Source organism: Cetorhinus maximus, chromosome 20 (genome assembly GCF_964194155.1).
Source record: "Cetorhinus maximus chromosome 20, sCetMax3.hap1.1, whole genome shotgun sequence".
Classification (NCBI taxonomy): Eukaryota; Metazoa; Chordata; class Chondrichthyes; order Lamniformes; family Cetorhinidae; genus Cetorhinus; species Cetorhinus maximus.
Genome location: NC_135898.1, coordinates 50912429 through 50940281, shown reverse-complemented (window position 1 = coordinate 50940281; position 27853 = coordinate 50912429). Strand labels below are relative to the sequence as shown.

The following is a 27853-nucleotide window of genomic DNA, read 5'->3' as shown; positions in this document are numbered from 1 at the left end:
CACTCCTCGACTAACCGTCCACACCCCAACTACCTTCCTGACCAACTGATTACTCCCTCCATCCCCTGACATCACCCCCTCATCCCAACAACCCTCTAACGACACCCAACCCCTGACTTCCCTCCTAACCACCCCCTGACCACCTGAACGCCGACTAACCCCCACCCCACTCCCCAACTACCCTCATAACCCCCAACTACCCTGACCCCTCACCCCCGACTACCTTCTCAATCCCCCCACCCCGACCACATGACCCCAGATTCACACCCCATTCCCCCCAACTACCCTCCCAACCACCCAGTTCTTGCTTACCCACCCCACCCCCACTACCCTCCTGAACCCTCCCAACTACCCCCAAGCCCCTAGACTACCTCTCAACCCCCCAATCCCCATGACTAGCCTCCCCCACCTGGACCACTGGCCCCTGACCCCCCAACCCACCTGGCCCATCTTAGCCCCGAGCCCCCTTTGAACCCCATGATGCCCCCAGGCCTATCCTACCCCTGACCTATTCTACCATCTCAAGTCCCCCAACCCAGTCTACCACCTCCGACCCATTTTATCCTCCTGACCAATCCAACCCACATACCTTATATGCTTACTTTCTCCCTGGCTTCTCAAAGTGACATTTAAACACAGGGATCTTTAAACCTATTGCTTAATGGCAGCTTGTACCCTAAAAGGGGGTGTGGCTTCACTTCCTCCGACACTGCTGCGTTGCACTGGAAGGACTTGGGAACCTTGTACACATTTGTCACCAGGGACAGAAGCCTAGGTGAGAAATGTGCAACTCCCGACCTGAGTAAGTTAAAACGAGTGGAGTAGTAATCTGACTTTGATTGCCTCTCCACAAAAGTTCTGGGCAGTTAAGGAATATCTTGCCATTAAAATCAAATAAATCCATTCCTGGGCACTCCCATGGCCTTGATGGAAAAGTAGATTGTGATAGTTGTTCTCTTTGCTCTTGGCTGCTCACTGCACGCATAAGACAGCTGGAAATCATTCCTTCTATAGAATGAGTGATGCATAGCCAGCAGACTGATTGCTGAGCTCTCGTATGATATTTTGCTATCCCTAAGTGAGCTTGGTGAAGTCTTTGAAGGATACTAAGCTGAAGTGTTATCTTCTTATCTGGGCACATTCATCATCTTGCTCCTTTGCTTGTTTTATCTCTTGTACCTTCTTTGCAGTAGCCAGTAAGTATTGAGTAATGAGAGATGTTTATGCTTCCACTTCTCGATGAAATGCAAAACCTCTTGATTGGTTCCTTCGACTGGCATCCTTGATAGTACATCTGCTGTCATTTGGTACTTCACTTGAACGTACTCTGTTATGGAGTCATATCTCATTAATCTTAATCTGGACCATTGGATTCTAGGCAGCATCTTCACAATCTCTTTCATGTTCAGAAGAGTGACTAGTGGCTTATGATCTTTTTCAACTTTGAACTGCAATCCCATCATGTAGTCTGAGAATTTCTCACACACCCATGTTGCTGCCAATGCATCTTTCTCAATTGTAGCATATCTTTTCTCTGTGTGAATGACCTTAAGGTAAAGTAAACTGGTCTACGTTCACCATCTTTGTACTTGAAATAATAATATACCTGGAGCTGTTGATGATGTACCTGCTGCTGCAATGGTCAATAGTTCTGAATTGGAACATGCCAGAATTTCAGAAGAAATTAAAAGATTTTTGATTGCTCAAAAGCATTTTGCTGGTCCACATTCCAGCACTGTGTCAACAGCTGTCTCAAAGGCTCATTGACTTCTGCCAAAATTGGTAGGAACTTGCCTACTTAGTTGACCGTCCCGAGGAATCCCTGCATTCTGTAATGTTCCTGGGTTGTGGAAACTCTCTGATCATCTTTGTTTTTTGTGTGCTGACTGTTATTCCAGAGACTTATGCAGTGTGACATAGAAATGTAATCATAGGTTTGGTGAACTCACATTTTTCATTCAACGTTAGGCCTCCATCCTGGAAGACTCTTAGGACTGCTGTAACTCCACAGTCCCACTCTTCTCTTGTGGAGCCATGTACAAGTATGTTGTCCATATCGCATTTTACTCCTTCAATGCCTTCTAGGGTTTGAGGCATTGTCCTGTGGAAAATTTCAGGAGCGGACGCAATTCCGATTTGATAATCTATTAAAGCAATAATGCCCAAATGGTGTTGTAAAAGTGGTCAGCATCAGGATTCTTTGTCTAGACGCAACTGCCAAAGTCTGTTGTTTACATTTAATTTGGTGAATAGAGTACGCTTGGCTATGTTGGCAAGATTCTTATCCACTGAGGCCATCGGGTGGATCTCACATTCCATTGATTTGTTTAGCTGCGTTAAATCCACAAAGATTCTAATTGAGCTGTTTAGCTTTGGGACAATGACCATTCCTGAACACCATTTTGTTGGCATGGGACCAGTGATATAACTGCTTGCTATTGCACATTCCCAATTTCACCCTTGACTTTGTCCAAGAGTGGGTGAGGGATTTTCCTTGCTGTTGCAAAAAATTAGTTTAGCATCAGCTCTTATGATAATATGGTACTTGGTCTTCAGTCTTCCCAAACCTGTAAATAATCTTGGAAATTTGTTCCTGAATGTACTGCTGTAATGCTCATCAGGAACTATATCAATTTTATAGATTAGCTTCAATTTTAAGCACGCCTTCCTGCTTAGTAAAGAAGATTCCTGATTCTGGATGACATACAGAGGTTCAATGATTTCTGTATCTTTGTACTTCAATTTTGTCATGTATTTGGCCTGGAACTTTCATTGTAGTCCCACCAGGATCCTGTAACTGGGTAGATGAAGGCTGTAGTGTAATGTACTTAAGCTATCTTACTTCATTGGCTAAGACAGAAACTCCTGCCCCTCTGTCTAATTTAAACTCTGTGGGGTGTCCAACCTCATCAAGTTTAATACTCCAGTATTTATTTTCTGTTTCATTTACTTCCCCTAGGAAAGTTATTTCCTTTCTTGGTGGTTCTTCCATTTCTTTTGCATGGTTTGGCTTTAATATTTTTGCCTTCTTTTTGCAGGTTGTCAGCATTTTAGATCGGCAGACAATTTTAAAATGTCCTGTTTTTCCACAATTGTGGCACTCTGCTCTCCTTGATGGATATTCTTCCCGCTTGTGCGGGTTTTTCCTGCCGCACGGAGAACATTATGGCAATTGGCATGCATTTCCTCAATTTTTTGGACTTCTGCTATGGTGTGCTTTCTCTCTAATGGCCTATGTACTGAACAGTCTCACTCATTCTTTTCCATGGGACCTGACCTTCTCCACGAATAAAGTCTCTAATTTGTTTTCTGAGCTCAGCTTGTCTCGCAATTTGTACTGCCTTGACTAGAGTTAAATCCTCTCTCTTCTGCAAGAGATCTGATACAGCTTCATTTAAGACTCCAACTACTATTCAATCATAAATCAATTCTTCCCTCAATATTGCATAATTTTCTGCCAGTCTGTATAGATTGTTGATGAACGAATCCATGCTGGTCTTTGCTTTCACTTGTTAAATTTTGCCCTTCTATAATTAAATTTTTGTAAATACTGAAATATGAATTAAATATTTGTTGGACTTCATAAGAAGTTGAAGTCTCATTGACTCCCTGCCTCGCTATTACGTCATCGGCAATAGCTCCAACAGCATAGAGTAACGTAATGACCTGATCCTTCTGATGCTTTTTTGTGCAAATCAGAAGCTGTTCTATATCTGGAAAGCCTCTTTCTCCAATTGTCCCAGTGCTGAGCCCGTTGCAAGCCTTCAGTGCTCTAGAATAGTTCTGGGAATAGTAGTGTGAATTCCATGCTTCTACCAAGCCAGGAATAGTTGCCGCTTCACTGGTGTTGCTTCTTGTTTTTGGTCTGTGCTTACTGCTGTCCAGACTCTGGTTCTGTGTCTCAGCTTGCATCTGCTGCATCCACGATATTCCGACTTCTCAGTGAGTTTTGAATCCATTCCTTCCACCCTTCTAAGGATCTCTTGAGTTTCCAGGTCTGTAGCTGCGTCTTAGACTTTTTTTGGGTCTTTTATTCGCTGTCTACTGCCACCATGTTTTGCCACATATTTGGGGTCTAGACGCAATTTTTGGGGCTTGTCTATTCTTCTGTAGCAAATGGCTTCAGACTGTAGTTTGTTAAAACCATTACCCTTTATTTACAGCTGTTCTCTACATATTGGGACCTGTACACGTCTCCTCTCTCCAGATCTCATTACTTAATCATGTGGTGTTACACCATGATTACATCAGGGCCATGTGCTTCTTATGTTAACCCTTTACTCTACAGCAAGTGGCTTCGAGTTCATAAAGGAAGAATACACAATAACTATTTGGATCCAAATCTAATTTAAGTCAAATCTATTTAGCTAAACCAATTGTCTATTGTTGTAAATTCCTATTGTTTTTCGGCTGTCAGTGCAGTATGTAATTCAAAGTGGGACACTGACATTAAGTATGAGGGATACCTTTTTAAAAAATCTTTTGTTGTATAGCTTGGAAATCAAAGTAAAAAAGCCCTATAACCTTCTGGTGCCCTATGATTGTCTATTCCTCCTGTTTGCTGTGAGGCTTTAGTGTCAGTTTTGGTAAAAGTGTTGCCTCTGAGTCAGAAGGTTGTGGGTTCAAGCCCCTATTTTATCACATGAGCAGTGTTGATACTCTTGAGGAGCATTGAATTGTCGGATTTGTTCCCTTGGGTAAGTTGTTGCAATCAGGTGGATGCAATTGGCACACGGCACTACTTGATGACAAGCAGGAGCAGAAGATGTCAATGATCTGGTCATGGAGGCAACAAAATGGCAAATGGAATTCAAAACTGAGAAGTGAGAGGTATTGCATTTGTGGAGGGCAATAAAGCAAAGGAAAAGAGCTTTGGGATATCCCAAGGATATGAAATGTACCATGTAAATTTAAATTCTTTAATGCAGCATATAATGTAAAAAAGGAAATTAAAAATATCAGATGTAATGCAAAAGATTCTATGGAAAACTTTTCATGTTATGTGAAAATCACACATGAACTATATCAAAATATAAGTGTACACAGTGCCTATTAATCAAATCAATGAGGGGTGATAAATTTTAATGAAGTTTCATTTTTATTGCCAATATAATACACTGACTCCAGGGCATGTAACCCCAGAATGCCAAAACATACAAGTATGAAATTAGATTAATTTTTATCAGCGTCTGTACTCAAAGTCTGTGTAAGCAAATTGTGGAACAATACCAATGTACATCAGTGGAAAATTCTACTCAAAAGTAATGACGCTGAATTTTATCAGGCCTCCTGATGCCACACTGCCGTGACTTCACTGGACGTGTGCAGAAAGTCCTGCAAATTATGGCAAAAGAGTGTCAGAAATCACTTTCCCCTCCAAAATCAGGTTCTATGTTGTTGAAACCTAGTGAAAAATGTGTACCATATGACTGAGATTGCATTGATTATGACAATTATTAATAGATTATTGCTGTGGCTAATTTATCACCAGCATTTCATCCTGGGATGTTTAATGTTATTGTCAATATTGTGGTGAGAGATGTATATTTTTATGATTATGTTGTCTGTGTAGAAAGCTGTGGGTGTGTGTGTGTGTCCAGGATTAATTAAACAGGAGGAAGGTTACTAGAGGCAGCTTTGTTTGTGAGGTCTAAGAGATGAAAGGTTAAAGGTGCTAGGTTTGTGCATTTGTAATGAGAGATTATGGTGGGTTTGACTTACAAGTAAATAGGTTGGGTCTGAAATTTGCATTTTGAGATAAGTCAGGAAATTGATTTTTCAGCTGTTGAACTTCAAAAGGAATTTCAGAGATAACAAGGAACATTTGCATATTACTGTGGTTCCATGAGTAAACAGGGGAAGGTATATTAAATTTTATTGACCCAAAAGAAGAGGAAAAATAGAAACACGAAAGAATTTTATATTTGGAGAAGCTGAGTTTCAAAGAGGTGTTTGAGGTCAATGGAACCTGAGATGAAAGGGAAAAAAAGATAATTAAGGAAAGGGACATTTAACTGTTGGAAGTTGCTGTGGGGAAACTCTCTGAAGGACAGCTTCTTTGTGTGTGAGCTGCTGAGAAGCTGTGAAAGTTTTGAATTGGAAGCAGCCGCCCAGTGTTAAGCCAGGAGAACCTTTGCTTTAGGAAACAGTTTGTTTTTGAACCCCCTTTTGGGATTCCACGTCAGAGTGGAAGTGTCTAAGAAGTCATGAGATGTATCTTTATTAAAGTGACAACAATTCCTTGATTTGGGTAATATTTACTGGATTTTTATCGGTAAAAATCTATAAGGGGTTGTTGCCAGAAAGGTAGTTTAATTGTGTACTTATGTCCAAGCATGCTTTTTGTGGGTTGTCCTGTAAGACTGTTTTAATGTGTAACTTTTATCTTGTATGCTTAAGGTTTTTTACCTTTTTAATAAATCTTTTAATTTTTAAATGTCTAAAGGCGTTACTGGTGTTCTACGTTTTTGAGGCCAGTAGCTCTTCTTTCTTGTTGTTATCATTAAAAAAAAGGATTATGATCAGCGAGACAGGCTTTGCTCTGGAGTCTGGCTTGCTCAGCAATAACACCAGCTGTGGTTGTAATAATGTATGGTCATTAAAAATATTTAATAAAATGAATAACCTGATGGTATCAGCACAGCTTATCCAAAGTTTCCTGACAAGATATTATACATATAGGAATATTAGGGATAAGCGTTCAGATTAATTTGGAAGTGGGTTAAATTTCTTTGAAATTTGCACTATTCTAATATAAATCCTTTTATAACGCAATAACAATATCTTTGAAACTGATGAGCTATACTATTCTGTTGGAATGCAAATTCCCTTGTATACTTGCCCACTTTCTCTTTCTTCTTCCTTGAAGATCCCAGGAACTAACTGCACGAAGAATAGTGGAGATAATCTGCCTCCTGCCAGTCTATGTTGGGTCCCAAAAGTACACTTAAGGCGTTCAGAACAACTACACATACCTTGAATTATTTTCCTACCTGAATATTAATAGTAGGGATGGCAAGGAATTGCTGAAAGATCAGTCAAAATTTGGAGATATAAAGAAATATCAGGCCAGGTAACCAACAGCTTGGTCAAGGAGATAGGCTTTAAGGAATGTTTTAAAGTTGAAAAGGTGGAGAGGCTGACATTATTGCAAGATTTCCTTTTGTTGCTTACTTATATTTTCTAATTAAATTGTGAGACACACATTCCAAAAAGTCTTCTCTTTGGACCCTCCTATGTGATGCTGAGAATGAAGCATTTTATTTATTTCTAAAAGCAGCTCACCACCATCCCAACAACAGCTATATCTACTTCAGCTTGGAACTCTACATACTCAAAACATTGACCAAAAAACACCCTCTCCATCGGAATATTATAAGGTGATATGCAAATGACACCAGCAGCACCTGGAAGTGAAAGATGCAGAGCCAGGAGTGATAACTTAAAGCAATTATTGCACTGGCTAGCGACCCTCACAGGGGCCCCCTCTGATGCCCAGAAGTGAGGGCGCTTTCTGCACTACCAGGAGAGATCAAACCATAATCAGGTCCTTCATGGATAGCAACTTCACTGAGATGTGTGCCACCCAAGTCCTAATGGAAAAGTCTTAGCTACCTCTCTCACAAACACATGAAAATAGGAGCACTATGGAAGAGTAAGAGGTCAGCTTGTCAAGTAAGCAGGGTGTAGACCCAGTAGTAGATGCTGTGTTAAGAAATACAGAATGATGTGGCGATCGGTAATATTTGATTTTTTTTTGTACATTGGTGTCCTTGTGCATTTTCACATTAAACTCATCAGGTTTCTCTTAATTCAATGATCCAGTTTGGTACAAACTTTGCCCTGAGAGTTTTGGTTTGGCACATTGATTACATAGGAGCAGTGGGCTTTACAAATGTTCATCCACTCCCAGTCATGCCTTCAACTGTCTGGTTCCTAAGCTCTGAAATTCTCTCCCTAAATCTCTCCATCTCATTCTCATCTTTTAACACCTTCATTAAAACAGACCAAATTTTCCTCCTCTAATGCTCTTTCTTTAGTTTGGTGTCAATTTGTACCGGGTTATGCTTGGGAGGATTTTCTATGTTAAAGGTGCTAAATAAATGGAAGTTGTTTTTGTTGTTGTTGAACAGTGCTTCTGTGCTGATCAAACTATGACTAAGGTTACCTGTGGCTGCTTGGATTAGTCCTGTTGTCTAAAAATGAAGAGCTTTGTCAGTATGACAGGCACTGACAACTCACTGATAACTGCATTTGAAGGTTATCAACAGCACACCTACCAAAAGAATATAGGATCATAAAACAAACCGAAAAGGGGAATAAAGATGATGAGGATCAACTCCTAGAATATATTAGGAAGATATGGAAAAAAAATAGCATCAACCTTCTTCTTTCTTCTCATATTGTTGAACATTAAATACTTAAACCTTTAAACATGGACTAACCACAGATATTTGATCTTAATAGTCATCTTGAACTCAGTATAGATGACACAACCATCAATAATGTACACTTTAAATGAATTCATAAGAATGTTGACTATATCCTTTTGAGGTTTTTTTATTGTTGATGCTTTCAATTTTTCAGGAAATTCTGCTGTTGAACAGTAAACCTTCCACATGATGGTGCTGTTGAACTTCTTAGAAAGAAAAGAAGGATCAACTTGCTCAACACATTTCAAGATACTAATCACAATGATGCGGCAACAGCTGAATAGTGATCATTCAATTTGTTACTAACTACTAAAAAATGTTAACAATTGAAAGGAATTACTACCACCCCTTGAATGCTGATGTCGACAAGTTAAAATCAGCCCCAATTTTGAGTTTTGCGGTCGAGGAGCAGTCATTTAGCTGAGGTTCTGGGAGACAATTACAGCCCAAAAGAGTAAATGCTATTCAATGGAGGAATAAAATCAACAGATATGTCAAGAATGCCTTCATTTATTGCGTTTACATTAGGAAGTATCAAGAAATGAGGTTCCCACTGGTGCACTGATGTTTGGCTGTGTTTGTGAAAAAGCAAACCATTCACCGAATCAAACCAATATCAGAAAGAATACTATTCAAAGAAGAAAATCTCTGGGTAAATGGAACAACTTTTAATGTTGGAAGATACATATGATTATACATGAAACATAGATCTGCATTTCAAGATATGGCATTCACCATTAGGCATTTGATTTCTTTGCAGCTCAGTGCTGTTACAATAAATTTAACATAATCAAATATTTCATTTTAATATTTTTAATACTTGAAATAAAAGTATGTACAATACTTTAAATATTGTATATACAAAAATAAAAATAACTACTGGTTTGACTATTTATGGGCAAATTCCTTAACATTCCCAGTTTTGTCCATTTTAGTTATCAACAAAGTAAGCTTAATATTAAATTACTGCATGACCACATCAGTGCTCCATTTCGGCATTGTTAACATTAAGGGAATATGTATTAGCAAGCAGGCTGTGATTATATAATAGCATTCTCCAGGTAGCTTTATGCTGTTTCACTTTTCTTAATTGAACCAAGAGCAAATTCTTACTTTACATTCAGGAAATATAGATACTTAATCACATATTTGCATGTGTGTAGCATTTAAGGTAATATTTCTTGGCATTCCAGTAGTGTGGTGAAATGATTGGTATTGCTAGACTTTCTTTTCACTTACAGTAAACTTCCAATCTGAACTATAATAAGACTTCCAGTTTTAGACATAATCAATAATTCTGAATTAGGGCACGAGGGCTTTTGGATGACTGGTGACATCTTAGTAATTGAGGAAATCAATGCCAGCTTTGACACATTTGGAAGTGGCAATATCAACAGCCATTGCTTTTATCTCAGTGTCTCCAAACTGCATTAATGTTTGAATCTCTCTTCTTGCTGGCAGTGATGAACTATCAGTTCCCGTTAGGTCAAGACGAAGAGTGCCACACTTCTTCACACTAGTATCAGTGATGAAGTTAACATCATCATTTTCTGAGCAGTATATATTGATCACTATAACCATTTGTGATGGCTTTGCGGGAGTGTAACTGCGTTTGACAGTCTCTCCAAGAGCCACAGACTGGTCAGCTGTGATGAACTTGTCAAACACATCAGTACACCAGCGAGTGCCATCTTTAACCAGTAGCTTCTCGGTAGGGTGCTTCCCTTCCACAAATCGATTCAATACCCCAACTCCATAGGTCAGTGGCGAACGCCGTACTTTAATGATAGTGGGGTCCAGTCCAAATAGTACTGCTCCTTTTAGAATAGTAATTCCCACATCGTGAGGAATTATGACACGGCACTTGTCAGCGAGATTTGATTGAACGGCCTGCTGCAGTAAAGGTGACTCAGCGAATCCACCCACCAAGAACAGAAACTTCAAACCTGAAACTTCAGGTTTCTGGAAAAGATTAACTGGAGAAAAATAGAGTGATCAGAAACATTTTCTTATTAAACACAGATGAGTTCCTCATAACATAAGCACTTTTGCCAATGATGCTGGTGTTGCAAAATAGGGAGATTTCTGTATTGCATTTCAATTTGATCTTAGATGGGATGTATAAACATAATTTATAAACTAGGTTAAGCTAGCAATATCTGTAAAAGTATCCCTTTTGTCTCTATGATGGGGATGTGGGGAGTTGGGGGTAATACGGTAATTGACTAGCGTTATTTATATATTCACTAAGGATTTGTCTGGTCTTTGCTGGTGTCATTGCCCCAATATTAATTAGGTCAAAGATTGCTTATTGAGGAAGGAATTCTCTCTTTTAAATGTTAAGGTGTGTGAGGCTACAGAGCCAGGAGAATAGACAAATGCATAATGCCTCACTGTTGAGCCTAGCTGTGAGGGAATGTTTGTAAGGAAGATATTTAATATTTCAATATTAAAGCCTCTAAAGTAAAAGACTTTGTTTGGCATGAATGACTACTCTTGCTCTTCATTAAGTTTAGTTGTGAATTGATATCTGGACTTGATATATTTAACTAAAAGTCCTGTCACCCATGTGTAGCATTGTATCATGAAATTGTCTCAGATATGGCAGGGATAGATTGCAAGGTTTAGTCCATTATAGATCTGCTTATGGAAACTATTTCTTTTGCTGTGAATACAAGTTATAAGGTGTTGGGAGAAGATTCAAACCATAACACCTGATTAAAATAAATAAATTGCCTAGTAGTCTGGACAAAACTTGAGAAGTGTTTCATGAGATATATTTTGGAATGTTGCACTGGAACGAAGAGTGTTTGTTGCTGTTTTATATAAACAGGAAGTGCTGAAATTATACACATCTGAAAGAGAAAAACAGGTTAACATTTTAAATGGGGCCTTGCAGAGGGACCCTCGCATCTGAAACATTAGCCTTTCTTTACAGATGCATATCCAACATATAAAAAAGTCTCTATTTCAGATTCCCAGCATCCACAGTATTTTGTGTTCCTAATAGCAAGAGTTTGCTGCTATACATTTTTCCATTTGCACTTCTCACATTGGACCACTTGGCCTTACTATGTGTTGTGATAGCCTCTATAGGTCCAGTACCCATCAGAGATGCTCAAGAAGTATGTGATTATTGGTACAATCATGTTGATATTTTGCTGCTTGTTGTCCTGTATAAAATTAAGAGGCTTTGTGTCTGAAATTTCAATAAAAAAAAGTGATAAAGAAGCTCATAAGACAGACACTTTCACAACAAGATGTTTCTAAAAGCTCAGAACACACCTCAACCTTTTAGCTGTAAATTATGATATTTGTGGTGCATTTTCATGGTACTAATTTGGATTATAGGGCTTGGGTTATTCTGTAAAATTTATAAATAACATGCATTTGTATATTAATTGCTCTCTGAACTAACCAAATCAATCTTTAATTACATCTAATAACTCTGCGTTTTCATCTCAACAGTGTACTTACGTAGATGTTGGATGATATGGTCAACAGTGGGTTTAAATAGAGCATTCATAGCATCTGGGTTCATTCTTAGCATCCCTTGAGATGACCACTTTACAAAATTCACACTGCAGGAAAAATAGAATAACGGTTGAGCCAATGCACAATCTAAGAATGAGAATGTCTGAATCCAGTTATCATTTTGCTGTGTGTTAATAATTGCTAACTGGAAGAATAACTGTCAAAGAAAACAGGTCAGAATTACAGCTAGGTCAGCAGGGCGGGTGGGAATCTTATCCTTTTGCTACCCTGTCAGAAAGAGGGAAATCCAGTTCTATGTATCAAATAGTTCTAACAAAACACTCTGCATAGCCTTCACCGCTATATTAAAGTCTTCCCACTTACAAGAGAGAGTGACCCACAACTGTCAGGAATCTCAGGTATCGGGCTTTTGTCCTTTCTAGAAATCTGGCTCTGATATTTCATGAGGACAAGGCCTTGAAATTCTTGGGCCCATATTGCTAAACCTATTGGAGGTGGGGGATGCAGAAGGGCTACGTTAGGTCTGGTTCACCTGCAGCTCACCTGTGTAATAGTTTGAAAGTTCAAACACAGTGACATGTCACACAATTGGGCAAACTTACAACATCTGTTCATGTTTCTTTTGTCTAGATATCCCATCACAAAGTGCCAGAGAAGGAGGAGAAAGAAAAAGGTGAGCTGAATTCCAACTCTGCCCTACCAGCTTGATTCTTACCTACACTATCGCCAGCTCAGAATAATCCACTGTAAGGAAATATAGATAGTGCAGTGAGAATTGTTCACTGAGTGTGCTACAACACATAAAGGTGCTGCAGAAGTCAGATATAAATGAGATCTGACAACAGGAATGATGTGTTGCCAAAGTTCAAATCCCACTGTGGCAGCTGGGAATTTACATTCAGGCCAGAATTTTCCGATCCCATTGGCGTCAGGTATCATGGCTGGCAGAGGAGAAGAATATGGCGAGAAGGCCAAAAATGGGTTTTATGCCATCATGAAACCAGTTTGTGATCGTCTGCTCCACCCGTCAATGGCAGGTTGTGTTAGCCGCCGCTTCACGTCAGGAACCTAATTTCAATACTTTAGCATCTCAATATAAGCCCTGCTCGCTGGAATCATCCCCCCATGTCACATTTACTGCCTGCGTTGGCATAACTTCAGAACGGCATGCTTCACGACTGCATTTAAAAAGGTGCGCACCTGGTGACCTGAACTTTGAGGGGAACTCTGAGGTAAGTGCCCACAACCTTGCACAGCGCTTGCGAACATCACCCGTAGGACATCAAGGAAGAGGCACTGTGCATTTGCCGGGGTACAAGCAAGTCACTTTTTCCCAGCTGGCATTCAGTGCGGTGCCAGGACAACGGCTCCAGTGTGGGTCAGGCCGAGAGGCAGCAGCTCCTTTGACATGCATGGAGTCGGGCCCATTAAGTTTTTCTGACCACTCAAGAAATGTAAAAGTATGAAAATGCCACCAAATGCTCCAGAGTTTTTCACTCCTCTGGTACAGACTGCAAATTAATGTGTGTTTCAGGGGAAAGCAGAGCAATTGGCCGACTGGGCAAGTTGTAGAATCCCCTTGCGAAAAGTGGCCATGGCGCAGTCACTGGTGGAGGTGCTCACAGCCCCTTGCAATGTCTTTATTAAGGTTTGGACCAGTATCCATCATGGTTCAGGCTAACAGCGCATCCTTGCAGTGCGGGTTAGGAGAAGCCTGCGCCTGAGCTGAGGGCACAGCATGCAGTCCAGTGGCTGAAGCTGTCGCCAATCGGTCAAGTGCAGTAATGTGGAGGTGGTTGAGGTTTCAGACAGCCAATGAGCACACTACACACTGCCCATCCAAGTGGTGGCCAGCACCCTTCATGCATGAAGGGGCCTTCAGACCTAACCAAAATAGATTCTTAGTATACCTATGCTAACCCATGTGTCTCTCTCTTTGATCCTGCAGGAGGAGAACATCAAGATCATGGAGCCTGGTGGCTTAGTGGTATGCCTCATGGCTTACAGGGAGCAGAGAAGGAGGAGTAGTGCGGTGGAAGCATCTAGCTCAGCAAAGGGAGGTGCACCTCCCTCAAGATGAAGGGGTGGCAGGGCCTGCTGCGCACGCAGCTGAAGATCCACAGCGAGCTATTGCTTGTAGATGCCTTGCTAGACCCAGGGTCTATAGACAGCGCTTGTCATCCCTGCAGATGACTGAGAACCAGTGTTGCCGAAGACTGAGCATGTCAAAGGAACCGGTCGGTCATATATGTCACCTGCTGCAGGATTTGGCGTCACAGAGGCATGGAGGACATCTACTGCCAGTGGCTGTGAAAATGATTGCAGCGCTCCATTTTTATGTCAGTGGCTCCTTCCAGGGCTCCACAGGTGGCCTGTGCGAGATCTTGCTAGCCTCCACGCACAAATGTATCCAGGAGATCACGGATGTCATCTTTGCAGGGGCACAGAACTTTGTGCATTTTACCCAGAATCAGGAAAGCCAGGAAGCAAGAGCACTGGGATTCGTGCAGATATCTGGTTTTCCACAGGTGCAGGGTGCCATCGACTGCACTCATGTAGCACTTAAATCAGCAGGTAGAAACCCTTGCGGTTGACGTAGCTGACTGCTTGTTGCCATGGAGAATGTTCAGCTGGTGCATGTCCACCGCAAAATGCATCCTACAGGTCTGCACACGATTCTCAGGGAGTGTCCACAACTCCTCCATTCTTAGCAGGTCTCAGGTCCCTGGCATCTTCCAGGATCTAGAGAGACTGCAGGGTTGGCTCCTCGAGGACAAGAGCTACCTACAGAGGATGTGGCTGATGGCGTCCGTGTCGCAGACTCAGGCTGCAGCAGAGTGATGGTACAATACATGCAGTGACCCAGACTTTGGTGGAGCAAACGATAGGCATGTTGAAAATGAGGTTCCAGTGCCTTGACAGGTCTGGTGGGGCACTACAATAAAGTCCACCAAAGGTGTCACGCATCATCATTGCTTGCTGTGTGCTCCACAACCCGGCACTGCAACGGGGGGAGGACCTGACTGAGGAGGAGATGGAAGACCTGCACGTCTCCTCCGATAAGGAGGATGTCAAATGGATGATGGGGATGAGATCCTCGAAGGCGAGGATGCCGGCCATGAGGGCATTGCACTGGCCAGATGAGGCAGGCATGCTTAGGAGGCCCTCATAGAAGCAAGATTTGTGGAGGATGATGACGAGATGCAGTGAGGACAGCCCTGACATCCCCACCTTGCATCTGTGAATGTTTGACTCCTATGTGGCTGATGGCAGCACACATATCCTCAGTGCTGAGGCTCATGTTGTGGAGATGCAGCGAAGGTTCTGACAGTTGCTCGATTCCAGGAGGATGATGATGACATGCAGTGAGGACACTCCATAGATCTTCACATTGCCTCTGTGAATGTCTGACTCCTGTCCTGCAGAGGGCAGCTCGTTTGCGCTTTGTGATCGAGGTCATATCATGGAGACGCAGCTGTGAAACTTTAAATGCGCCTGATGCTTTGTCAGCCTTCAGCACCTGTCCCCTTCAGGAGCACACCCAGAAGAAAAACACAGTTCAGATCAATACTCTTATTTCCTAGTTTTTACTGGTGTTCCATTTGAAGTATACAAGACCAGTTCGGACCAATATTCTTATTTCCCAGTTTTTACTGTTTTTTTCCTTCTGGGCACCGTCACTGGTCACAGATGCTGAAGAGACGGGGTACAGAGGAGGGGCTGGGAACACACAGAAAGAATGACGGAACTATGTGACACTTGCCCACTACATTCTGGCAGCAATGACAAACACCACTGAGGTGCAGGCATCAGTAATGTGTCCAATGAGTGTGAAGCCAGACGATCACTTTGGTCTGAAAGTTACACACTGCACAGGGAAGACTCCCTGGACAGAGAAACCTGCATTTATCTTGTGTGGGAACCAAGGTTTCACTGCTCATCAGAACAAGGGGCCATAGGCAAGGAGACATTCTTGGGAGTTAATTTACAACAGTGAACATTATATACAGTGATTTACACCTATGCCCAGGCTGTGCAACTACATCTTCTTAACCTTCCTAACCCTGCCACTACATCATGGTGCTCCCGAAATCTACAGTGGAGGTGGAGGCAGCCTGCTGACTGCTACGCCCTGTCCGTGATCATTTTGGCGGGTGCCCTCTGGAGGGCCCCGGTCTGCTTTCGGGGTCCTGCTGTGTTGCAGTGGCACCCTCTTTGGCCTTTGAAGCTGGAGCAGGTGGGAGTCACAGGAAGAGGGGATTCGGATGGGTTGGACACTCCTTTTGGGTGGATGGCCCTGGGGTGTGCACCTGCTGATCCTCCTCCCTATGGGTGCCTGAGGGCCCCTGGCTGAATCCATGAGTAGAGTGAGATCAAGCTGCCCCATACTCCTCTCGTGTTGACACTGTTGTGACATCAGTGATGGAGCTCAGCTCATGCTGTAGTGCAGGACCGATGTCCTGGACCTAGGTCTCCATGCCAGATGCCATCCTGCCAATGTTGACCTCAGTGCATTGGCATCACCTCAGACTGAAGGTGGACGGAATCCTCCATTGTGCCTTGCAACCTGAAGAGTGCAGCAGACATGCCTTCCTGATGTTTCCGAGCTTGCCTTTGCAGCTCCAGCAACTGAGGTATGACTGAGCTCAAAGGCTCCTCATCTGACTCAGACTCAGCAGGTTTCTGGCCTCCAGCAGTCCTCTGAGTACTGAAAACCTGGGAAATTCCTGCTGCCATCTGCTGTTGATCAGATAGTGCGATGTGCTCACCAGATTGCGATCCCAAGGCTACTCTAGAACTAGGTCCCACCGAGGTGTGTGTCTCTGCGCTGGTGGAGGGTGTGGGCGAGCACTGTGACGGGTCTTCAATTAGGGTGTCATCAGATTCTTCTTCCGAGGAGTCTTTGGGGCTTGAGTCGAGGAGCTGGCTCATGGACCCCTTGGCTGTTTTCCAGATGTGCCTGTGAAAGCGAGGAGAGATAATTAGCACATGGCAGGGGACTGCGGAATAGGGGAACTGACTCATAGCATGATTGTCTGATGGATGTTGCGCTGCTGGATCCTCAGTTGGTTGAGCACTGCCGACCTCACTGTCAGCACAGGAATGGTCCAGAACCTCGCTGACCAGCTGGATGGCTCTATTCTCAAAGTCTGCGAGAACCCTGATGTCAGGCATTCTTCCACCAGCCTGTGACCTCTCCCTTTTGTTGTGTGCCAGCTTATCCTGCACGAACACAGGTGGAGAGAGTATAAGCAGAATGCCTGCCAGGCCAGATGAGAAGGATGTCTGGCATGTGTGGCTGGTGAGTGGTGCAATGGATGAGATGAGGACACAATCCACAAGTCAGGTGAAGGTGTGTGCGAAAGAGTGAATGGTGATGTCCCTTGAACTGGCAGTGAGTGAGATCCCTGTGGATGTGTGATGGGTTTGAAAGTGTGAGAGTTGAGCGAGATGAGAATAGTGACTTATCCTAGTGGAATGGAGATCATCATTCATGCTCTTTTGGCACTGGATCGCTGTCCTCTTTTGTAGGGCGTTGCTGCTGCCACCACCTCCCATGCTAGACTGGTGACCTTGCTTGCTGGTCTTTGCCCAGAGCAGGGGTAGAGGACTTCATAACGGGCTTCCACTGTATCCAGTAGGTACCCAAGGGAGGCATCGCTAAATTTGTGGGCAGCATGTTTCCTCCCTTTGGCAGCCATGACTTTCCAGTAGCTTCCGATCCCATACAGTGCTAGCTCTGTGCATGGGTGCCCTTTAATTATGGCACCTGGATTTCTGAAGGCCTGAGGTGCCTGTGGGGCATGCGAATCAGAGGCTGCCCTGCCAGGAACCTGGCATGTTTCCCGTGAATGCATTATTATTGCCAGGAATGGGACGATGTGGCACAAAAACCCACCATTGCGTCCGGAGGGTAAAATGACTTTTTTCACATCTGCTACCACGCTTAAGAGTAATTCTGGGATGATTCCGCCCTTTTACTCCAGCTTTATTTAATTAAATTAATATCAGTCATGATGACCATTTTCGTAAAAACCTATCTGGTACAATAATGTTCTTTCAGGAAAAAAATCAGATGTCCTTACATAGTCTGGTCTGTCTGTGACTTCAGATCCAGAACAATATGATTGACTCTTAGCTGCCCTCTGAAATGGCCTAGCAAGTCACTCAATGTCCGCAAGGCAATAAATGCTGACCTTGCTGGTGATGCCCACATCGTCCATATGAATTACAAAAAAATTCTCTTCTTAGCCTTCCCTGCTCCAGTGGAAATAGTCCCAGTATCCCAAATGCCTCCTCATTGGGTAAGGACAAATAAGAGGCTTCCTTTACCCACACATGATTGTACATGCGAATAACAGGTCTAATACCTGCCTGAGGTGCCCTGCACCAAGATTGGTTGTCTAGATGCAGCCAGCTCCATCATGGGCAGCATTCAGGAAAACCAATTCATGGGATTGCCTGCAATAAAGAAGTTAAGCAGCTTAACTGAATTTTACACCACATTTCACCTCCCTTTACTAGGTTGAGCCAATTCTGTGCCCCCTCGCCCCCACAAGCTGAGATACTTATATTTACCAACAAACCTGTGCTGTGCAAATTAAAGAATAAGGTACATGTGCTCAGACTACATACCTGCTTTTTCTAAGGGCATGCTCCACACTGTGACCTCGGAATTTTTTATAGTAATCGATGAATGAGAAAGGCAAATTGATATTGAGTGGATTGATTCTTCCAGGAGCAGCGGCCCTTTTACGTGACTCAAATGCTATCATCAAATCTACCCAAGCCGCTGGGCGTTTGATTTTAAACTGTTCAATGAAATCCTCCCCAAATATTTTACAGAGAAGTTTTTCAAACTCATAGTCCACTCCTATAGAGCCATAGGGACCACCTGGAATTTGAAAAAGGTATAAGTAAGAAAAATAACAACTTGCATTATTTAACTTCTTTAACATAGTAAAACATCCCAAGGTGATTCACAGCAACGTTATCAAACAAAATTTGACACTGTCACATAAGGAGAAATTGGGACAGGTGATCAAGCACATGAGCCTGAATTTTCATGGAGATGGAATGGCTCCACACCTTAGCCAAAATGGTGTTGGAGCCCCAAATCTGGAAGTCCCTCCCCCGTATTTGCCACTCACCATTTTCGCTGGGAGGGGGGTGGTGGAAATGAGGGCGGGACAGATTTCACATATCTGTGGTTCATGGAGGCAGTGGCATCTTCACTCAGAAGCAATTTTTATCACTCAGGTTTCTGAAACACAACTCTTGGGCTTTACCAATTTTAGGAAAAGATCCAAACCTACTGGAGTTCTTTGAAGAGGTCAGGTACCCTTTTGGAATTGTTAAGAGTAGATATGAACGTGAATAAAAGGTGGTTAAGGTCTGTGTAACTGTCAAGCTGGCAAATCATTTAAATCTCCAGCTCTTTAAACTTTGGGAAAAAAACAGCCTGCTGTGTTTGAACAGTTGAAAAAACAAATCGGTGCTCACAATTTCCGTAGATGTTTGTTGACATAAGCCTGCAGGCTATAATTCTAATATTAGTATTGCTTAGCTGCTTCCACAACCTATCATTATCACAGCAGGGACCCTGTAAATTTACAGTTTGATTGACAGCTCCAAGTGGTTATAAAGGGATTAGCTGTCTTTGATGTGGGATCATGAATACAAATGTTTACTGTTTAAGGGTTAAGTACTTAAACTGAATTAAATGTATTGAGTGGGCTTTTATCAATGTGAGTGTTTTATTAATATAGTGACAGCTGTAATAGATACATAGAACTTTATTTTATTTCATCTCAGTATGGCTCCTAAGGACTACCTATGGTGGATACTGGGTGAGTTGGCATGGAGGGTGGCAAAGGGTGACGGGTGAGAGGCATGGGTTGGCACTAAATTGGCAGGTAGTCATGGGGATGAGTGGAGGGTCATGGGTTGGCTTTGAGGGTATAAGAGGAGGGTATAAGAGGCCATAGGGGTGGGTGGGGGGGGCAAGAGGTGGCATGAGTTGGCATGGATAGGACATGGGTGTTTGTGGGGAATGAGATGATGTGAGGACTGACAGCCAGAGGGCTTTACTGTTTTTATTATAACTGTAACAAAGTCCCTTTTAAACAGCCCACCTTGGCACTCAGCAGCTCCTGTGGGTGCCTCTGCACTGTTTTTTGGGTTGCTGGGTCCGACTCCAGTTAGCACCTGCCACCACAGCCCCCCACCACCGCCCCCCCCCCACCCGCCCCCTGGCCAACGCCCCGCACCCCCCAGGGCACCCACTACCCCCGTGAGCGGAAATCCCGCCATTCAGAAAAGTTTCCCCCAAGTCAGATTTGGGGAGTTGGTAAATTTCCCAACTCTGCACACCTGACTTGGGAGTGAAAATTTGGGCCATGGTCAATGAGGTAGATTTTAAGGAGTGGATTAAAGGAGGAGAGAGAGAGCTGGATAGGTGGAGGAGTTCAGGGAGGGAATTCCAAAGCTTAGGTCTTGGCAGTTGAAAGCACAACTGCCAATCTGGAGCGATTGAAATCAGGGGTGTTCAAGGGTCCAGAAATGGAGGATTGCAGAGATCACAGAGGGCTAGGTAAATTTACAGAGAAATGGAAGGCAAAGTATTGGAGAGATTTGGAAACAAAGATTGAGAATTTTAAAATCGAGGCATCGCTGAACCAGGAGTCAGTATAGGTCAGAAAGAACAGGGAAAGAAAGGACAGTTAGTGTTTTATTCATTACTGGGATATGAGTGTCAGTGGCAAGGCCACCATTGGTTGTCCAGCCTTGAAAAGGTGTTGGTGAGTCTTCTCCTTGAACTGCTGCAGTCCACCTGACGCAGGTACACCCATTGTGATGTTAAATTTTGATCCAGCGACAGTGAAGCACCAGTGATACAGATCCAAGTGGTCTGTGATTTGGAGGGGTACTTGTAGTTGCTGGTGTTCTCTTGAATCTGCTGTGCTTGTCCTTCTAGATGGTAGTGGTTGTGGGTTTGGAAGTAGCTTCAAAGGAGACTTGGTGAGTCGCTGTGGGGAACCTTGTCAAAGATACACACTGCTGCCACAGTGCACCCATGGTGGAGAGAGTGATTGTTTAAGCTGGTGGATGGGGTGCTGATCAAGTGGGCTGCTTTATCCTGGATTGTACTGAGCTCTAGAGTGTTGTTGGAGCTGTACTCATCCAGGCAAGTGAAGGGTATTTCATCACACTCATGACTTGTGCCTTGTGGACAGGTTTTGAGGAGGAGAGGCATTGCTGGAAGATGATGTGGTCAACCTTGTCAAAGGCTGTAGATAGGTCATGAAGGATGAGCAGGGATAGTTTACCATGGTCATAGTCACATAGGAGGCTATTATTAACTTGCAAAAGGATTGTTTCGGTGCTTTGGCAAGGGCAGAAACCAGGCTTGGAAGAGTTCAAAATGCTTACTATGACCTGAAAATGGATCAGCGATATAGTACAAACATTTAATGTAATTTAATGTTGTTTTATTTTAAAAAGGTTAGCACTTCAATCCAGCATGTGAGGTAAATGTGCTAAGCACCTGTATGATTACCACCCACACCCTCACAGTTATTTTAAGGCTTTTGATAATATATAATTCTATTGTTAATATTTTCCTGAAATATATTTTTGTGGTCTTTATAAAAGTATATCTCAAGTTTCTTACATTTTCTTATTGGTATTAGATTTGAGAACTCCATGGTTATAGAGGGTTAGCATCAGTTAAATTGAATCATGATGTAAACCAATCGATGAAAGATTTTTTTTTCGGTACTGCTTTTGTTTCCAGTCCAGCCAGAACAGGAAAAACATTTTTTCCAGTAAATGTTGGGCAGTTAGAAATTTAAATGTCTGTCTGACCTATCAAATACAATGGGAAATCTGTTCACCTGTAATTCAATCATGGCACTTATTGACATTTATTGTGAATGTAGGGTAAGGGACAAGGTGGTGAATTTCAATTTGGGTGGACACCAGGCAGATGATGGCTGGAGTGTATCTGCCAGCTGCCCCATAACACTGGCAAGAGACCTAGCTAATTTTCATGGTTGGGAAGCATTAACATGATATGCCTAAACTGACTGTACATTTAGCAGATAGTTCACCAATCAGAAGTAGGCAGAATGTCCACTGATTTCTCCATGAGACCAAACTGACAGTCCCATTAAAAGGGGGAAGGGTACATAACAGGGTGGTGGAGTAACAATGGGGAGAATAGAAGCACGTGGACCAATTTTTGAATGTTCCTTCTAATCCATCAAAAACCATTAAAAAAAACTTACCTTTATCCATTTTTAGACTGGTTACCAATGGGTCCTTTAAAGACCTCTGGCTAGAACAGTCGATGGACGGTTCCACTGGACAGGCTTTGCACAACCTGTATTTCTGCTCAGTGGAATCCCAAAGTTGCATCCAGATTCTATGTGCATCCATATTATGAAGCACATTCAAATAGTGGTGGCTTGGATGCTGGTCGGAATGGGGTAGTAAAAGTTATGCCAACAAATTTTCAGTGTACTAGTCCCTTGTTGCTGCCTGACAGAGAGGATGAAAATCGACTCTCGTGACTGCCTTTGAATGAACAAAACATTTGACAATTGAATATAATTTATTTTTGAATTTTTATGAATGAGAGAAGGCTAATTTCCAATTTCATCCCCAAAATTGTTCTTCTTTTCCTGAAGGTGCTGATTCATCCCAAGTGCTGGCAGCCATCCAGTCTATTACCCAGGAGGACAACCTTCAGGTGTGAACTGAGAGAGTGTTATAGGAAGCTATTTTTCCATGTGGTCCTCACAGTTGAGCCTGACTCCCTTCTTTTATTCACATAACTCATTTCCTATTAAAGAGACACTAGATAACAGTTACGAGAGAAAACCCCTAGTGAAACCCCTAGCACTGCTGCTAAAAATAGCACTCTCATCACCATCTTGTCTAAGGTCAGATAACTCATTAAAAACAATGGAGGTAAATTTCCATGAGGACTCTCCTGATTTGGCTGCCATAACTGTGTCAAAATATTCACAGAAACCCTGGAAAAACATAGTTTTCTGTAGATCTTCCACTGATGCCATGACATCAGATTGGGAGAACTCTCATGGAAATTTAACTTCAAGGATCCAATCTAATATCTTTCTGATCTGTAGATGTCAGTCGCATATGAGCTGCTTCATTCATCCACTAAGCTATCACAAGAGCTTTGGCAAATAAAGAATAGGTGTAAGGGATCAAACGTACTTCTATTAATTTACCTGTGTTGTGGTTAGTCAAAGTTCTTTAGACACCAACATTTCAATACAATATGTGGCATTTTGCATAATGGCAATTGGTACAAAATCCCTACATTTACCTGAAGCTTTATAGAGTTCTTTCAGGTGTCCTTCAGGTAGTTTAACTTCATGGACAGTGAGATCTACAGTACCCCCTCCACAGTCAACCACAATATAGCGGTCACCTAATGAAACAAATTGCACTTTTAAATGCATTCATAAAGAACTTCCCTGAAACTGCAAAGTATACTATCCAAATGGATTACAGGAACATTGCTAAACACATCTTTCAAAAATAGTCATTTAATGATGCATGTTTATTTCAAACTGCAGCTTAATATTGAGCAATGCATTTTAATAAAGATTCTTTAACAATCAATGCTCAGAAAGACCACAAACGCATGTCATTATGCTCTAACATCATCAACAAATTAAATATGCCTCAAAGAATCACCAAGAATCACCCTAGTACAAGGTTCAAGCCTCTGAACCACCGTTATTGAATTTGTTAATGACTTCATGATAAATTCCTGCCTGCATTATTTAAATTAAGTTTATTTTACAAACTTACTAAAATAGCAAACATATTAACTAAACACATACACAGACAAATTCAAATTCATAGCATTACAGTTCAAAGTATGTTAGAGATTTGAAGAAATTAATATAAACATATTGTCGTACTGTATTATCTAAATTGTGGTTTTACCTTTTATTCCATATATATTTTTGTTCAGGCTTTAATACACGGCAAAGTGCAATTATAGAAACATCCGCAACTATCTAAACAAACTATGAAGCGAATTGAAGCTATTGTACAAAACATATATGAATCCATAGTTCAGGTATTATTAAGAGTATCTTGTATGGTAAACGTTTGAAACTCATTTATGCAAGGTTACTGTTGGAAATGTGAGCATTTTTATAAAATTATTATTGTTAAAGATAAATAATAGAGATGCATTGAGGAAAGGTGCAAAAATACCACAGCCATGTCACAGACTGGAGTGAAGCAATAGCAGTCCTTTTCTTTGATCTCCCTTCCCTCTCTGATATGTATGTCAATGTCACACAGAAACAAACTATACAGCATTAACAGGAAATGGCACCATTGCCAGCAACATGAAAATCAGCAAGAGCCAAGAATGCCAGGAAAGAAGACACTACCTTGCTCCAATTCTGACCAGATTTCTCCTATGACATTTTCCACCAAAAAGGTGCGACTCTGTCGATTACGTCGTGTGCATTCTTTAGCTAGTTGTTGATAGAGAGAAAATAACTGAGCATAATGCAGAAAGAATCAGAAATGCTGTCAATTTGCAACAATTCAGTTACTTAAGAAGAGTTTGTTCAGAATTTAAGAGCATTTAATGGAAGAAAGAAACCTGGCTTTGCATAAAATTTTGTTTTTAAGATGCTTTATCATCAAGTTAAATTTTGAGTTGGTGTTAAGTATGATAGGAGGGATGAAATATAAATATTGATATTAATAATAAGGCTTTCCAAATATCAAGATACAAATACTTAAAGTTTATATATCTCTGTTTTAATAGTGGACTGAGGAACATTGTATAAATTGTTTAAAAGCTAGTATCTTAATATTGTAGACATTACTTTCTAGGTTCATATTTTGGTACACATTTAAGGAAAACAAAAGTTGATGTAAAATTCTAGCAGAAAATCTGAGATAAGTCAAATTAATTAGAGAAACATACTTTTCCAAAATGAACAAAGCATTACTTTCAAATCAAATCTACCGGAGCCAAATTTGACTACTGCATTTTAAAAAATTAATTCTCCCAAAGATGATTTGAAGATTTGGAAATAAATTCTATTATATGCTATAACAATATTTGGTGTGTTTAATTTTCTCTGGCAGTGCACTAACTCTGAAAATAAATGGGTTAACAGTCTTATAAAGAGGCGCAAAGGAATTTTACGTGAATGCGCTAACCAGTGCACTAACAGAATAAATTAAGCTCTCGAATAGCAGAGTTCAGTTTGCATTACGCTTGAATAACCTATTTTATTCACATCAATGGTGCTGAAGAATTTGTGTTTCATTTCTATTAGAAGTTTTCAGAAATTTCAGTTTCTACTTTACCCTTTCTGTCCTTAATAATCTGGACCACCGAGAGATGCTTTCTCCTCTCTGAAACACAATTCCTAAAAGACATTGGGCAGAATTTTACGGGAGCCTCTGCTATCCGAAAAATCCTGTCATCGTTACTACTTACTGGCTTCATTTTTTAAGGAAAGCACAAAAAAAACCTTTAAATATCATGGGAACTGCTTTCAGTAAGGTTTTATTTGGTCCAGATCATTTAGATGATTGCAAGTGAAAACTGTGTTTATGGAATCTGTGGTTGCAAGAAAGAGAAATAATAATAGCAAAGTGCAGCATGCAAATATAAAGCTGATGAAGAAGAAATATAAGTGCAATATTTCTTATGATTGATACCATCTTCAAGTTAGTCATCTTAAAATGCATTCATTATTTTAACTATTTCTCACCAAAAATATAAGTAAGTACTCTATTTTTATAAAATGCTTTGGGACATCCTGAGAACATAATAAGGGTGTTACACAAGCACAAGCTTTTTCATTTTTCTTTCTTTTTTTACTCCAATTTTCACCTGAAGATGCAAACTTATCTTGAGGAAAGATCTGGAAACCAGCAGCCCTCTATATTCCAATCTTTATGTTTGATCCTGGACAGATTCTTGGTAGGCTATTTAAGACTGGAAGGGGAGCATCTCAGTGATTCTGGCCCTGTTTTCAATCAACGTCTGCACATCAGCACCCACACTTTACAGCAAGGGTTACTGAATAACGATCAAGAACTGGTAATAACTTCCCCCTGTCCCATATCAGAAACACGATGATTAACTACAACTTATCCACTGCTGTTCTTTATTCCACGTGGTAAGTAAAGCATTGGGGCAGAAGCCATTTACCCACAAAGGAATTGCAAAGGTTACATGACTATGGCAAGCCACAGTACACAACAGGTGACCGTGCACAAAAGCATTTCTTCAAACATCCATGCATGTGCAGTTGTAAGCATGGCTGCTATCTTTATGGGGGGCAATGTGTAGCAGGGCATATGCACGGTCATCACTCAGACTCAGAGCCTGCATGGAATTGCAAATATTATAGTGCTGGCAGCACCAAGTTAACACCTTTTACTAAGGAGAAGCAGTTTCTTTATACTGTTTGCAATTGCGGCCTCCCCGCAGTTTCTGAATCTCACACTCTGGAGCCTCTTCCCCTTAATCCAGGTCTGTCAACGGGAATAAGCCATGGAGCTGTGAATGGAATTGCAGCCGTCAACGGGTGGATCAGAAGCCTCCCCTAACTCCCCATCCCTGGAAACTGCGGGGAGGCAATGCCCTGACTGCCCACCCACTGCAGGGCTCAGAAATTGGGTGAACAGCTTCAGGATTCAAATAACATCCAACCAGCACTGCCTCTCCTACAAATGATGTCATTGGCTGCTACGCATCCGTGGACAAACGCGCATGGGCAGACAGGTATCGGTGGCCATCTTGCATTGGCAGGAGACACACTATAATTTGCAGTTGCCCGTTACCCATATCGACGGTCTATAAAAGACGTCATCACGTGCAAACAGAAAACTGTTCATTATAGTCTGTCTCACTTACCTCTATCTCTACACATGGATTGTACACATAATCTTTAAAGCTTTCAGGTCTTCTAATGGTACTTGTGCGGGTTGTTATTGGTTGTTCGTCTGGTGTCTGCTGGTTCCTAGGTGACTTTGCCTCTCCCGTGAATGTCATTGCTGTGGCAAGTGTTGCTGCTAATCTGTTTCATTTTTTGGGGAGCAGTTAACCTCTGGGACTGATGGTTGTCCGTTCCTTATTCAGTTGGCGAAATCAGCTCTTCCTCATCAGCGGTCTGCTGTGAAGCAGCAGTTTCACTTTCACTGTGTTTGAGTGAGGTGATAACTGCTTTACACAGGTTACAAGTTGCCAAGTGGGCTGACTTGTGTTGTGTTGAATGCTTGCACTCTCAGCGTTCCAAGTTTTTCACTACTATCACGCTGCTACTCCAGTCTGTAGGAGTTGTCACTTTCTTGATTACTCCCACCTTTTCAAGCTCTTCTACTTTGTCTATCAAGCTGGACTTGAGAGTAGCTGGAACTCTCTGCGGCAGATGCTGAGCTGGTTTCACATTCTTAGCTACTTCAAGATGATATTCACTAGGAAAACCTCTAAGACCCGTGAAAACATCTTTGTAATTCGTCAGGATCAGTTCAGCAGTCTAGGGCAGCTATGTGAAATACTGCAAATCTCTTCTGGTACATGGAGGATTACCAGTCCAAGCTTTTGACCTGTATGAGCTGAGATGAAGGGATTTTGCTTAGGGTCTACTATCTGGAATTGTAGATCTTCTTTCTTCCCATTGCATTGGGCTCTCAGCTTAGTTTTCCCTCTTGGGGTGAGCATCATTCCATCATATAGCCTCAATTTTACCTTCTGCTTCATTTTTGGGTCACCATCTCGAGCAACTTCACACAGGTCTGTGAAACTCATGGGGCTGAATTTTGTGCTTGACGGGCCCAACCGACTCGGTGGCGGCGGGTGGGCAGCCGATTGCCGCCGCTGAAACAGGCCCCACCGCCAT

General features: G+C 41.9%; 1 protein-coding gene and 1 long non-coding RNA gene across 4 annotated transcripts in view; one reads left to right on the top strand and one right to left on the bottom strand.

Moving 5' to 3' along the window:
• The first annotated feature begins 7015 nt into the window (after positions 1-7015).
• Positions 7016-9378, top strand: LOC144694364 (uncharacterized). The gene is made up of 2 exons (XR_013579730.1): positions 7016-7072; positions 8133-9378. It is a non-coding gene; the product is annotated as an uncharacterized LOC144694364 (long non-coding RNA).
• hspa12a (heat shock protein 12A) overlaps positions 9078-27853 on the bottom strand; it is a 205575-nt gene continuing 186799 nt past the window's right edge. For 2 of the 3 annotated variants that reach the window (XM_078564662.1, XM_078564660.1), the window contains exons 8-12: positions 24371-24457; positions 23284-23388; positions 18564-18822; positions 11910-12013; positions 9078-10408 (exon numbers count right to left, since the gene is read on the bottom strand). In XM_078564662.1, the coding sequence (XP_078420788.1) occupies positions 9771-10408; positions 11910-12013; positions 18564-18822; positions 23284-23388; positions 24371-24457 (1193 nt within the window). In that variant the 3' untranslated portion in view covers positions 9078-9770. The remainder of the gene's footprint in view (positions 10409-11909; positions 12014-18563; positions 18823-23283; positions 23389-24370; positions 24458-27853) is intronic. The other variant, XM_078564661.1, reaches the window with a different exon arrangement.